The 13,752-nt window shown below is 54.6% G+C and overlaps 1 protein-coding gene across 3 annotated transcripts; it reads right to left on the bottom strand.

The window, feature by feature from the left end:
- Positions 1-92: 92 nt before the first annotated feature.
- SLC6A7 (solute carrier family 6 member 7) lies at positions 93-13,752 on the bottom strand. Of its 3 annotated transcripts, none has more exons than XM_077186291.1 (14): positions 13,302-13,752; positions 7,666-7,846; positions 6,940-7,071; positions 6,143-6,377; positions 5,532-5,670; positions 5,127-5,261; positions 4,390-4,493; positions 3,718-3,842; positions 3,231-3,343; positions 3,024-3,155; positions 2,596-2,695; positions 2,138-2,238; positions 1,765-1,939; positions 93-866 (listed from the first exon to the last, which is right to left on the bottom strand). In XM_077186291.1, exons 1-14 carry the CDS (start codon positions 13,332-13,334, stop codon positions 397-399), a joined length of 2,175 nt encoding a protein of 724 aa, XP_077042406.1. In that variant the 5' UTR covers positions 13,335-13,752; the 3' UTR covers positions 93-396. The 3 variants fall into 3 exon arrangements, with proteins under 3 accessions (XP_077042406.1, XP_054498749.2, XP_054498748.2); XM_054642774.2 differs by having other exon boundaries at positions 520-866; positions 1,772-1,939; positions 13,302-13,738; XM_054642773.2 differs by having other exon boundaries at positions 520-866; positions 1,772-1,939; positions 3,024-3,343; positions 13,302-13,746.

The following is a 13,752-nucleotide window of genomic DNA, read 5'->3' on the forward strand; positions in this document are numbered from 1 at the left end:
GAAGAGCCACCCTGACCCTCCAAGGTCCTTGGGGGTTATAGAGCCTGGTTTGTTTATAAAGCCTTTTCTTTTATTCTTCTGCTTGTTTATAACTGCTCATTTATTAGGTCAAATTGCTTTAGGAGGACACTGATTTGTGCTGGTTTTGCTGAAATACCTCTGTGGGATCAGAGCACTCTGGCACAAGTTGTCCTCTGGGCATGGAGGCTGTTACAGATTCTCTCACATGTGTTTATGGGTTATTGGAGTCAAATACAGACAGAGAACAGATCAAAACACAGGAGCTCCTTCTCCTCCTCCCCACCTCCTGCAGCTGGACATCCCTCCACCCTGGGCAACCCTGAGAGGGGACAGCAGGGCTGGGGCTGCGGGTGGGAGTGGGACAGCCGTGACACTTCAACCAGACACTGTCACACAAACACATGGACTCATCACACAGTTTGTCACACTGAACAGAAACACAGCAGGGCCACCAGGACAGGCAGCAGCTCTGTCCTGGCAGGGCCAGGGTGGTGATGGGGAACCTGGCAGGGCCAGCAGCTCCTGACTACTCCTTGAAGGACCCCCCCAAGCTGTCCTGAAGTGCTGCAGTGCAACCTGTGCAAAATGGGAGGCGAGCTCCCACCCAGCCTGCGGGATGCTGGGCGCCCTCAAATCATGGACTCCTCCTCGTCCTCCTCCTCCATCTCCCGGTCCACCTCGATGGCCGTGTTCTCGTAGCTGGTGATGCCCCCGTATTTCCTCATGTGGACCATCAGGGGTTTGGGGGACTGGCTGCCAGCCAGGCTGGCCACGTAGGCGCCGCTGCGGTTCTCCTCCAGGGCCGGGCCCCAGCCCATGGCCGGCCGGCTGGCCTGCTGCACCCGCTGTGAGGGAAGGCAGAGGAGCACAGGCACCCTCTGCTCCCCAGCCCCAGCTCACCCACCCCTCCCAGGGCCCTGCTGGCCCCCAGGGACTGACAGAACCAGTGAGGAGGGGATGGCGTCAAAAGCTTGTCCTGAAATCTTTTGGGAAGGTGGTTCTGTCTAAGTGTCTTGCTGTGGGATGGGGAGGTGTCATGAGCTGTGGGTGCTGGTGGCGAGGGCTTGCAGGAGTGAGGGGCTATTGTAGGGCTACAGCCCTGTGCTGTGGGGTTAGAGCCACTCAGACAAGGGGTTAGCCTTGGCCAAGGTGGCTCCTGGCCATGCCACAGTGCCCATGGCTGTGTCAGCCAGGTTACAGCCAGCAAGTGCTCCTGGGGAGGGCATCAAGCTCTGCTCCTCTGCTTTTAACAGCCTGGTGAGAGCAGTGAAGGGCTGGGAAAGCTGTGAGCAGCCAGCAGCTCTATAACCTGCTCCTGGGAGAAGCCTTTCAGGGCAGGGATCCCATCTGGGCTGCCTGCACAGTCTGGCAGCTGCTTGCCTTGCTGTGTCATTGCTTGTGCCAAGCGGGTGCAAAGTCCCAGGTGCCCATGGCCACCCCACGCTGGGGACAATGTGCTCTCTCACAAGGCACAGCAGGCTTGTTTTGGAGTGGTAGTGCACACTGGGCTGCCCCTTGTGCAGCTGTTTTACTCAGTACCTGCCTGGGATCAAGGGAAGCAGCACTGCTGGAAATGCTTTGGGATGTGCCATGTCTGACACCCCATGGGCAGCAAGGGGGAATGGGGACACACACCCCCAGGAGAGAGGATACAGAAACTTCCAGGGATTCTGACGTGGCAGGGGCTTGTGCTCCCTGCTGCACATTTCTGGGGTGCTCCCCAGCAGTGTCAGGCCCCAGTACCTCCTACCTCCCACAGCGTCCCTTCTTCCTGGAGCACAGCCACCACCATGCCCATGGGAATCATCAGGCAGGAGAGCACTCCCATGAGGATGCCCAGGGCCTCTGCCCACGTGGGGAATTGGTAGTTGCCATACTCAGAAGGCTGGTACTTGACAATGTTATACACCAGCAGAGCCTGTGGGATGGGAAGAAAGTGAGATCATCCCAGAGGTCTCATGCTCAAAAAAAGAGATGGAGATGATGGACACCTCCCAGAAGAAGGATGGTCTCTGGGGCAGGAGATGCCAACTTATCACCCTGGGAGGTCCCCCAGGGCCACTGGCAGCACCATGGTGTTCCAGCACCATCCAGCAGCTCAAGCTGAGCAGTTTACCATCATCGTTGCTGGGGACAGGACCATCCAGCAAGCTCTGAAGTACGGGCCTGGTTTGAATCCCAGCATCATGTGGATATCCCGGCAGAACCTCTTCATGCCTGCGGGAGGGAGAGGGACTCAGAAGCTTTGATCCCTCCCCCAGAGCCTTGTGCCTGTACCAGGCTGCCCTGCACTGATCACCAGCAGTGGTTTGTCCCCTCTAAGGCAGACTCCCCCCGCCCATCTGGGAGATGCAGGAGGGGGGCCCAGCTGGTGCTGCCTGAAGGACCAGGCTCAGCACCACTTGTACCTTTGGAGAGGTGAATCAAGTGACAGCCAAGAACAAACAGGTGATGGAAGCAGAGTCTCATGCTCCACTGTGAGGCTGTTGGTTTCCCTACTGCTCCCTCTAAGTCCCTCTCTTTAGACAGGCAGCACACCCTTCCCTGTGCCCCTGTGGGGACAGGTAGCCTTACCATAGACACGTGTCACCACAAGGCAGGTGGTGATCACCACCACCATGAGACCAAAGCCAGCACTGTAGTCATCCAGCAGGACCAGCCAGTACATCCCACCCTGTGGAGACAAAGCACAGAGGCCAGCATCTCCTGGACCATCATCCCAACAAACCTCCACCCATGTCCTCTGACTTCTGGGGACCCTGGGGAGGACAGCAGTCAGCAGCCTCAAGAGACATCAGTCTCCAGATGGGGTTGGTGTAGGGATGGCAATGACACTGTGCCACTGCCCTTGACCCTCCCACCTTCTGGAAGCCCAGGCTCGTCTCTCTCCTTCACCTGCTTACCTGATATGAATATACATGAGAAAACTTGGCTCCTGACCTAAATTCTCCCTAAAACGAGTCCCTAGTTTGCCCCACAATGGATCCACCCCACAGCCATACCTCTGTTGTGAGGATGAGCCCCATGAGGAAGAGGGCGATGCAGATGATGGCAGAGAAGGAAGCTTTCTTTGGCCGCAGGTAGTAGGGGAACTCATCAGTCACTGCTGTGACAATGGTCTCCATGAATGCAAACTGCAGGAGGAGAGGGTCCCCTGAGCCCTCAGGCTGCCTGGAGTGCACGCCTGGCTCCGTGGGCTCTGTCCTTACCTGGCTGTCCAGGCCCAAGGTTAACAGCATGAAGAAGAACAGGAATGACCAGAATGGAGAAAGGGGGAGCATTGTCATGGCCTGGGGGTACACCACAAAGGCCAGGCCAGGACCTAGGGGAGGCAAAGGACAGCAGGGTGAAAAGGTGGTGACAGAGCTGGGCATGGGGGGGATGGAGGAGAGGAGAGCTCAGCAGAGCAGCACCATGGCACAGACTTGCCAGGACTTTGGCAAGATGGGCAGGAAGGGTCCTGTGGCAGAGGGTGGAGAAACAGCCTGAGCCTTGCTCACACCTTCATTAGACAACACTTGTTACTCAATATTTACACCACAGGAACTTATCTGCCTCCTTCCCTCCCCCTGGCCAGCTCAGCATCCACCTTCATCCCTCAGGCTGACACCCTCAGGTGCCTCCCATCCTGGAAGGGATGCTCCTGAGCACACCCAGAGAGAGGGAGAAGGGGAAAACATCTTTGTTTGACCTCACCTGCTTTTGCCACCTGGTTAACAGGGACCCCAAGCTCCTGGGACATGTATCCCAAAACAGAGAAGATGGCAAACCCTGCCAGGATGCTGGTGATGGCATTGCCCAGGGTCACTATGAAGGTGTCCCTACAGAGAAGGAGGAAGATGCTCTGAACATGCTCATTCCTTCCCACACCAGTGCATGGTGGCATTGCCAGCCCCAGGTGCCACAGTAGGGTGACCCTGTGACTGTCCTTCAGTGCCTCTGATGGCAAGTGCTTCCCAGGGTCAAAAGGAGCATGTATTTAATGGATAATACTGTCGGGCTCCTCTAAATCTCTCTGTCCCCTGTGGATGGGGTCAGAAGAAACGTCCAACAAGTGCCTCTTTCAGTGAACTACGCTGGATGCTGGGCACATGCACAACTCCAGCCTCAAATATCCCCAGCTTTCAGCACCTACAGCCCAAAACATCTGAGCTGGGTGTTCTGCCTTGGCGCTTAGGAGAATTTTTTCCCATGGATCCCTGTGTTCTTCTCAAGCCTGCACAAACTGCCAGGTATCCCCTCAGTGCAAGGAGCAGAGCAAGGTGACTGTGCTGCACCATGAGCTTCTGCTGGCTTTGAACCCACCAGCTCAGGTTTTCACAGCTCCCCACAAGCCATAATTTTTACAAGACAGCAGCAGACTCCCACCTGTAGATATTCTGATGGAAGGTGTTGTACGAGGCGAAGGTGAGGAGGCCCCCAAAGCCCACGCCAAGGGAGTAGAAAATCTGCAGGGCTGCCTCGATCCACACCTGGGGGAAGGAAGCAGTTCTGAGGAGAGCAGGGGTTTGGGATCCTCCACATGAGGAAGATGACATTAGAAATCTGCTTCCCCAGAGCCCTGGCCACATCTTCCCCAGCACTCCAAGCATGCACAGCCTATGGGATATTTGTCTTTCCTTGTTAACACTCACCCCTCATAGGGGATCAGCTGGCTAATGGAAGGGCTAATAAGAATGTTTTAGGGCCAGCCCAGTATGGCATTAAATGCCCTTGGGTGGTCTCTTGATGACCACCATTGCTGACCCCCACTCATGGGGGGATTTCTTGAGAACCACAAACAGCCAAATCCACCACAGGCATCCATCAGCCCATCACAGGGGCTGGGATGATCCTGCCCATGGTTCTGGTACTCAGGGGAATTTTGGTACCATCCCATCTATGCAGAGCCATAAACACATGCAGAGGGTGGGGACACATGGAAATAGTGGCCCAGACCAGGTGTGGGACAAGGATTTTTGGTCTGGAAGCAACCAAGAGAGCTTTAGGTTAGGGTGTGGCCAGAAAAGACACCTGAGTGAGGGAACTGCCTCTGTGGCATTCAGGAGGTGGCAGGAGAAGTTTCAGTTTTGTGTCTTGAGCAAATTGCACAATATCCTACTCACCTTGGAAGATAGCAAGTGATCAAACTGGGGTGTGAGATAAAACTGGATCCCCTTCCAGGCCCCCTCCAGGGTCACACCACGAATGAGCAGCATCACCAGGATGAGGTATGGGAAGGTGGCAGTGAAGTACACGACCTGTGGGAGAGCAGAGCCAGCAGGGAGAGCTGGGAATGAGAGCACAGCCCTACACCCTGTCCCTAGGGTGGGACACATCACCCTGGGGTCCTTGGGCTGTGGCAGGGCCGGTGTGCCAGCCCTGCTGGTGTCTGGGTGTGCAAGGCATCCCCACAGTACCTGACACCCAGCGGATGCTGTTTGTGGGTCCCAGTTCCCCAGAGGTGCAGAGCTGCACACCCCGTGAGCATCGCTGCAGGTCCCCCCCAGAGGAGAGCAGCCAGCCCTTACCTTGCCAGAGGATTTGACTCCCTTAAGGATGCACAGATAAACAATAGTCCAAGACAGGAGCAGGCACAGACACAAGTTCCAGCGGATCCTCCCAGGATCCCCAATCCCCGAGCTTCCCTGGATGTGCAGGACATACCGGCTAGGGAGGAAGGAGAGCTGCTGGTGAGCATGGCCTGCCTCCTTCCAGAGGCCCTCTGACCCCAGAAATGCCTCTGCTGCAAAATAACCTTGTCAGCTATCACAGGCAGCTCCTTGCCAAGCAAATGGGAACACTTGGAGTGATTTCTCCACCACGTATTAGAGAGCCCAGAAGGGATGCCTGGCATCTCCGGAGCAAATTGCCAGCCATTCCAGACGTGGGATGCATTTTAGTCTAGCATATCTCCCAGCCAACAAAGCAGCACTAGAACATGGACACCTCCCACATGCCAGTGGCTAAACTGAGCTGTCACCCAGAGCTGAGCACACGAGCCCATTGCTGCACCCACACCACCCCCGTGAGTGAGACCTGCAGCATCTGTGCTGTGAGCTGTGCAAATCCTCACCCCTCATTCCCTCCCCATCCTCTCCCTGGCTGGACACCAGCCACACCCCCAGGCTGCCCCCGTTACCTCCAGTACTCCTCGCTGGGGCTGACGGTGTTGCTGATGTTGATGGGGAGGGAGCTGTTCCCCGCCCTGATGACGTGGTGGTCCAGGCACAGGTCAGTGTTCCACCAGTTGCCACAGTGCTGCCAGGGCAAGTCGCTTGTGAGGGATGCAAAGAGGTAGAAGAGAACGTAAGCAATGATCATATTGTAGTAAATGGCCACCAGGGAGACGATGAGGATCGTGCCCATGCCAACGCCTGGGGGAAGGAGAGGGTAAAGAAGGAGTGAGCTGGAGCAGAGCAAAGCACATCCAAAAGAAGGGTCAGACACTGCACCTCAGCAGCCAAATGATCAACCAGTCCAAGGTTCACCTGCTGGGGGAGCCACTTATTGCCATTATAACATCTGGACGTGCCTTCTCTGTATTGATAATCTATTGCCTCATACAAAAACTTTTACACCAGCCTAATGTTGAGAATAAAAGTATTTGATCTGAAGTTTTTTTCAAATGCTTTATTCTTACCTTTGCTTTTAACAGGCATATTGCTTTGTTTTCATGCTCTATTTTGTATCAGAGCTGGTTTAATAATCTTCATACCATTTCTAGAGCTGGCCATGCAATCCAGAGCTCTCAAACACTGACCAATCTATGCAGCTACTAAAATGCCTAACTCAGAATTCCAGCCTGCCACACCTTCCCCCAGGTACTTTTGATTCTAACAAGAGCTTTGAGGACCATGGGATGCTGCTGCTGGTGCATGTCCTCATCAAAGAGCTCTGGCAGAGGTCCCTCAGAGGCTCTGGACTTCACTCACGCACCTTTAAAGAGAGGGCTGATCTTCCACACTGCAAGTGGCCCTAGGCTGGAGAACTGGCCAAGTGACAGCTCCATGAAGAAGATGGGGATCCCACAGATAGCCAGCATGATGAAGTAAGGAACTAAGAAAGCTCCTGCAAGAAGCAAAAAATAATAATAATAAAAAAATCTTGAAAGTAATACAGAACAAACACCTAAAGCCTAACTGTGACAGTTCATTCATTATGTGTGGCTCTGAGGGATCTACATCAAAATCAGGAAGACAGGGAAGAGCAAAAGCTCACTGTTAGTGTAGGAGAAAAGGGCTGTGATTCACCTGGTGCTGTGCTTCCCCACGGCTCCCAACCCTCTTTTCTCTTTGAATCTTTCACAAACACCCTGAAATTCTCCAGTTGTTACTGCTCTGGGAGGAGTTGAACCAGCATTTTCCACTGTCACCCAGGGCTCTTGCAAAAGGTTCACTCCTTCCAGGAGAGATGGTGTTTTGTTCAGCGTGGACACAGGGGTTTGTCCAAGGCCAGGAATACAGAGATGGGCTCACAAATCCCTTCCACACATAGATACAGGTGGGTAAAGCCCTAAACCATGGAAAGTGCAGGAGGAGGCTTCACCCCGCAACCAGTGCTACTTTCCAGCACCAGGAAGGGGAGGGGATGCTTCTTCAGGGATATTCTACCAGCCCAGGTCAGTGGGTGGGAGACTGACCACTGCAAAGGATGCCCAAGTACCTCCTCCATTGGTGTAAGCCCTGTAGGGGAACCTCCAGACGTTTCCAAGGCCCACGCAGTATCCGATGCAGGAGAGCAGGAAATCCAGGCGCCCCGTCCAGTTCCCTCTGTCCTCTGGGCACTCCGAGCCCAGGTCCCCATCCTGGCTGCTGGGGCTCACCAGGAGATCTGGTATCACTGGCTGAGTGAGGGGTCAGGGTGTGGGAGAGGGCACACAGGGGTTGAGCAAGGAATAAAAACAGAGAATGAAGAATGGGAGAGAGGGAAGAAGTGCCAAGAACTCGGGAGTGAATTTGTGACCCCAAGCCTTGACAGCACTGACACTCGTGCCTTGGGAACACCCTGTCCCAGCAGCTCCCTGTTCCCCACCTCAGCCACTGCCCTGCTCTGCCACTGAGCAACAAAAAGGATAAATGTGATCCCACATGGCCAGAGCTCCCCTGGGAAACGTGGGATTGTCCATTCTGGGAAGGTTCACCAGGACCCAACTCACAACCCCATGTTCCAAACACATCTTTTCAGGGGGCCACAACAAGCTTTCTGCATCTCCTGCAGGATACAGGCATGAGGGCAGCAGGAGAAGCTCTGTGGTGTGCCAGGGAGTGTGACACCAGCCCATGTGTGTGCCATGCCAGGCACTCAGCTGGCTGCCACTCATTGCTCCGTGCATTTTCACACTTTTCCAACTGCCCAAGGCCTGCGCTGTGGGAATTTAGTGATACTCCCAGTTGTCCCTGCTGAGAGATGAGAGACCTCCTTCCAGAATTCCTAACGTGCTCTGGATCAATGCAGCACAGGCAGGGCATTAACCCATTCCCTTCCTCCCCACTGCCTCAGCCCTGCAAGTGGGAGTGTGAGTCCTGCAATCCATTTGGGTTGGGGTGATGCACCAGGAGGGCAGCTCTGTGTGTGTATGGGTGTACATCAGGTTTGCAGGGAGCTGCTCAGTCTGAATTCCCCCAGTTTCCTGACCTCAGGAGAGCAGGGAAAGCATCCCCACTGACTCCAGAGCTGAAAGCCTAAGCCAGCAGCTGCCAGATGAGATCCCATCACAGATACACCCACAGCAAAACCAGGCAGCACAAAGGGGTGGTATGAGGATCCTGTCCCTGTGCCACCATGCATTGCTGTGCCCTGGTGTGGGCGTTTATCATGTTTGTATTGAGGCACAGGAGCATTCTGGTGTCCCTGCTGACAAGGTACCAGCACCAGGGCCAGAGGAGCCCCTTTGGGAACCTTCTCTTCTTGGGCTCTCTGAAGAAATAAAGCAGCCATCTCCCTGTCCTTGTTCATACTCATAGAGAACAAACCCTTGGGAGGTGGTTGAGGAGAGGGATCTGGGTGTGGAGGATCAGCCAGAAGGAGCTGTGGGTCTCCTGTACAGTGGGCACCAGTGCTCAGAGCCTGCAGCAGACCCCACTGCCCAGGAGGCCAGAGCTGGCTGGTGACCAGAGCTCAGTGCTGCCCTTTCAGGGCTTCAGAGAAAGTGGCAGCCACCTCCTCTCCTCCTCCTCCTCCTCCCTGTCTCCAGCTGGACTGGACTGGACTGGAGGATGCTCCTGCTGCTGGTTCCCATGGAGACACCGAGCCAGGATGCTGAAGGAGAGGGATGCCAGCTCCCCCCCCGTGCAGGGTGCACCCCAAACCCCCAGCTGCTGGCACTGCAGACATGCTGCTTGCAGCCCAGAGGCACCAAACACAGAGGCAAACGCCTCCCCATCCCCACCTGGAGCACAAACACCTCGAGGGACAGGACAAGGGCAAGCCCTGAAATGTACAGCTCCAGCAAAGCTGTTACACCAAAATCCTCTGTGAAAAGCCTATCCCTGCTGGATGCCACCATCACAAGGCAAAGGTCAGAAGAAAAAGTTGCAAAAACACAAGCTGAAAAGTCAAACTATGACCCAAATGTAATACTATTGCTATAAAACCACCAGTACCTGGCAGCCTCCTGCAGTTGTTCAACCCAGCTCTGTGGTTCAGCAGCACCTCCAGGCCATGGCTGTGCCTGCTAATGAGCCCAGCACACTCAGAGTGTGCTTGCAGGGGATGCACAGGCTGCTCTGAACTCCCCCCAAAAGATTTCAGCAGCTCAAAGCTGTACTCACAAACATCCCTGCCAGGTAGGGGCCATCACAGCTGGCTGGGTCTTCCTGGCACAGATCTTCCCCCTGCAAAATGCTGCTTCCCTGTCCATCACACTGCCTGGGGAGCTCTTGTTTTCCAGATTTGAATCACAGAAAACCAGCAAGCAGGGATGCTGGGAGATCATTAAATGCTGTTGCCTAATTCCTGCATCTCTGTCTGAATCCCAAACAGCTGCAGGAGGGCACAGGTAGAGCTGCACGATCTCATTACAGGTGGGTGCCTGTCCATGAGGTGTAGCACAGAAATCAACACAGAAGCAACAACAGGAAATGAAAGGATCCAATGGGGTCTTGTCCAAATTGTGAATGGCCTGGTCCCCACCTCAGTCCCCATTTCAAGGGCCATGGGATGTAGTTTGTCACTTGTGTCTCAAAAATGACTGCCTCACTTGTTAATATCTTTATCTAGAGCTTTACAGCTCAAATTGAGGACCCCAGAGCAGAAAGCAGAGACCACTCAAGTGTCAGATAAACCCAAAGGACAATGACACTTGTCCCTATTGGGCAAGCTGAGGAGATACAGGTCAGGGATGCTGCTGGAAAACACACACAAAGGCAATGCTCAAAATTCCCCCAAATCCCAGCCTTTCCATAGAAATCACAGAAAAACTGGCCTATTTGCCTGACTTGAAATGAATTACAAAGCCCAATATTTAAGGCTTCCAGCCCATCCTTGTCCCAGATTGCAGAGGGAAGCACAGCTCCCTTCTCCTGACTGCTGGAGATCTCACACACCAGTTTGATTCTAGAGCTGTTTTTTTAGGATCAATGCTCTCTTTCAGCCTCTGTCATAACAGAAATTCTCTTTTCAGCAGCAGCTGAAGTGCACCAGTGCTCCAGTATTGCTCTAGTGCTTTCCACTGATGTCAGCTGCCATCCTTCAAGCCGGGCTCCCGTCTCGCAGTTATAAACAGACTGGACCAACAGCTCCCTTGGCAACCAGGGCCTCTTTGAACACAGCATCACTTCCCATTATTCACCAAAAGATGCTCCCAAAGAAGTCAGCAAAGCAAAGGTCACCGAGAAGAAAAAGCACTTTAGTCTCTGCCAAGATAAGAGCTCGGGTCTGTAAGGAAATGGCTCTGTGCTAATTATTTTCTCTAAACCAATTTACTTAAACCAAAACTCAGCTGTATCTGAGTGAAAAAACTCCAGCCAGATCAAAGGTATGTTTTCATCCTATTTTGTCTCCATTCAAGCTGGCATTGTGGGGTTATTTTGTCAGTGTTTTGTGCGTGATCACAGCCTTTGAGCAAGAGAAATGCCACCCAGCACCAGATTTCTCCCCTGCGGATCTGAGCACAGTGAGTCTCTAAAGTGTGAGTCACTTCAGATTAGTTTGAATTGCTTGCTAATCTCTGAGAGAAGAAATCTTAAAAAGGCATAAAAATTAATTCAAATGTAATATCACTTACAAAGGGAAGTAAATAAAGCACTGCTGTGGTGAGGAAGAGCCCCTGAAAAGGGCTGAGCTGACCCTGGGTGACCCCAGCCTGGGGTCACAGCTGATGCCATCAGAGCCAGCACAGGGAGGTTGGAGATGGCTGAGGCTGAAGCAAACTCATTACAGCAATGTCCAAAGTGTAGGGAGTATGCACACGTACAAATGTTTGTGGATTTTCATCTGAAACCCTGGGGAAGTTTCGAGGCAGTTTGTGGCAGGCAGAGGAGGGCAGTGGCTCAGGTAGGAAGATGCTGCTCAGCAGCCTGGCCAGGTGTGGGAAGGGACAGCCAGCACCATGGCCCCCACCAGTGGGATTTAGTCCATTTCTACCAAATAAACCCCAAAGAAAATAATCAAATAAATGAAAACAACCACTCAGCTCTTCTGGGAATACTATTATGCAAAAACCAACCTGAAATTCTTAGAGCCTGAGAAAGGTCTTCTCTAATCAAGAGGTGCTTCCATATGTCTAAAATATGTCTGCCAAGAAGAGCTTAAAACTCCAGCTCACCAATGGGAAGTGGATGACAATGAGAGGAAGAGGAGGCTGTCAGGGTCCTGGGTGGTGCTGCAGTGGGGATGGGCACATCTCCTCATCAGCCACCACCAGCTCCAGGCAAGCCCAATGCCAGCATTGAACACAGGGCTCCCAAGGTGGCTGTGAGCACCAGGTCCTCCATCTGCAGCTCAGCAATAGTATTTTTGGGTAATGAAGGACAGAGGGCTCTGAGCAGCACTGGGAATGGGGAAAACTCCAGAGACATCTGCTTTCCATCCCAGCTGATCACCATGGGACTAAATGAATTCCTGAATAAATGCTAAAGAGGGTCACCAGCATCAAGTGACTCAGAAAGGCATTGGAGGGGCAAAGACCACTTTTAATGGACCTTGCAGTCACAAAGCCATCTGGAAAAGCAATTTGTAGGAAAGAGGAAGAAAGAGAAGAGCCAAACAATGCCTCCAAACAAGAGCGGAGAAATAGGCTGTCAGGGCCTGCTGGCTGTCACTAGGACATTGCTGGGGTTTTTATGTCAAAATAAATTTCCCAATACCCAAGGAATTTCCCAATACCCAAGGAATTTCCTGGCAGGGATAAAACACTCCTGGGTTTTCATTCATTGCAACAGAGTCAACCTGCCCTGTGTTCAGTGGGCATGGTTTGGCACAGGGTGTAGCTGAAGAGGCTCTCAGCCCTGGGTCACTGCCTGGGGTGCTCCAGGAAGGGCTGGCCCATTCAGCAGCAGCACATCCCCACGATGGAGCTGTGGCTGACACCATCTCTGCCCCCCTGCTCCACCGTGTCCCCAGAGAAAGGACTTGAGGGGAAATGGGAGCTCAGACTGGCAAGAGCAAAGTGGCAATGGAGGGGAGTCTAGGATGGGAAAGTCTAGGATGGGTTAAAAAAGGGGTTCCAGCAGGATGTGAAAAGGGTTTGTAGCTCTGCCAGCTCTGCTCTGAACCCAGAGTTCAGCGTCCAGCTGACCCCACGTCACCCACACCCCTTTAAATCCTGATGAGGAGGATGAGGAGGAGGATGAGGTGGGAAAGGCACTGCCCAGCCCCTGCGCTCATCCCGCGGGAGGGACCCCGAGCCCGGGCAGTCCCGGGAGCGTCGTTCCCGGGGTGCCCGGCTGCGGGGAGCCAGCTCTGCCCCGCTGCCACCCACGGCGCCCGGCAGACACAACATGAGTCACCCACGGCCGGCAGCGCCTGCTGGCAGGGCAGGGAGGGCAGGGCAGGGCAGGGCAGGGAGGGCAGCTCAGGAGGGGCAGTGGGCACGAAATGCCCTGTCCCGCTGCCCACCATCTCCCCCTGGCCCCGCGCACCAACGCTATTCCCCAGCATCCCCCCGATCCCTGCCGGCTGCCCACCAAGGCTCCCGAGGACGGGATGCGGGGCCATGGGCACGGCTCCCCCGCTCCCAGCCCGGGGTTATCCCCGCTTCCTTCCCAGCCCTGGGGTACCCTCGCTCCCGGCTGTCACCTGCCGGGGGTACCCTGGTCCCCTGTTCCTATCCCTGGGGCATCCCCGCTGCCGGCTCTCACCTTGCGGAGATGCTGCTGCCGGAGCTGCTTCATCCTGCACCCTGTTGCTATGCGCTCCCCGCTCCGGCTCTTGGCGTCTCGCTCTCTCCGGCGCCGGGGAGGGCGCAGGGGGAGCGGGGAGCGATGGCCGGCACGGAGGGGTGGGCACGCACCTGCTGCGGAGAGCCGGGACGCGAGGGGCGAGGCTGGAGGAAAGGTTTGCCTCGAGGGGAGGATGGCTGCGTGCGGAGCAGGGAGGGACGAGGGAGGTCTGTCTGTCAAAAGCACTCCTGGCGGGGAAAGGGGGGCTCCGCGACCTCAGCCCCCAGCCGGGCAGCGAGGGGGAACGGCTGCTGCCCCACGCACACCACGAATGCATCAGGTGTCCCTGGGTGTCCCAAAGACCTGACTTTGGGGTCACTCTGTCACTGAGCACCCCATGTAGGGATGGCAGAGATGCCACAAGCTCACA

Source organism: Agelaius phoeniceus, chromosome 15, assembly GCF_051311805.1.
Source record: "Agelaius phoeniceus isolate bAgePho1 chromosome 15, bAgePho1.hap1, whole genome shotgun sequence".
Classification (NCBI taxonomy): Eukaryota; Metazoa; Chordata; class Aves; order Passeriformes; family Icteridae; genus Agelaius; species Agelaius phoeniceus.

Excerpts from the sequence above, each read along its gene's own strand:
- SLC6A7 (XM_077186291.1), bottom strand. The coding sequence starts at position 13,334 with ATGAAGCAGCTCCGGCAGCAGCATCTCCGCAAG. Across the intron at positions 6,378-6,939 it reads GATCAGCCCTCTCTTTAAAG|GCGTTGGCATGGGCACGATC; the intron begins GTGCGTGAGTGA and ends TCCTTCCCCCAG. Across the intron at positions 1,940-2,137 it reads TGTCCCCAGCAACGATGATG|GCTCTGCTGGTGTATAACAT; the intron begins GTAAACTGCTCA and ends CCCATCCCACAG.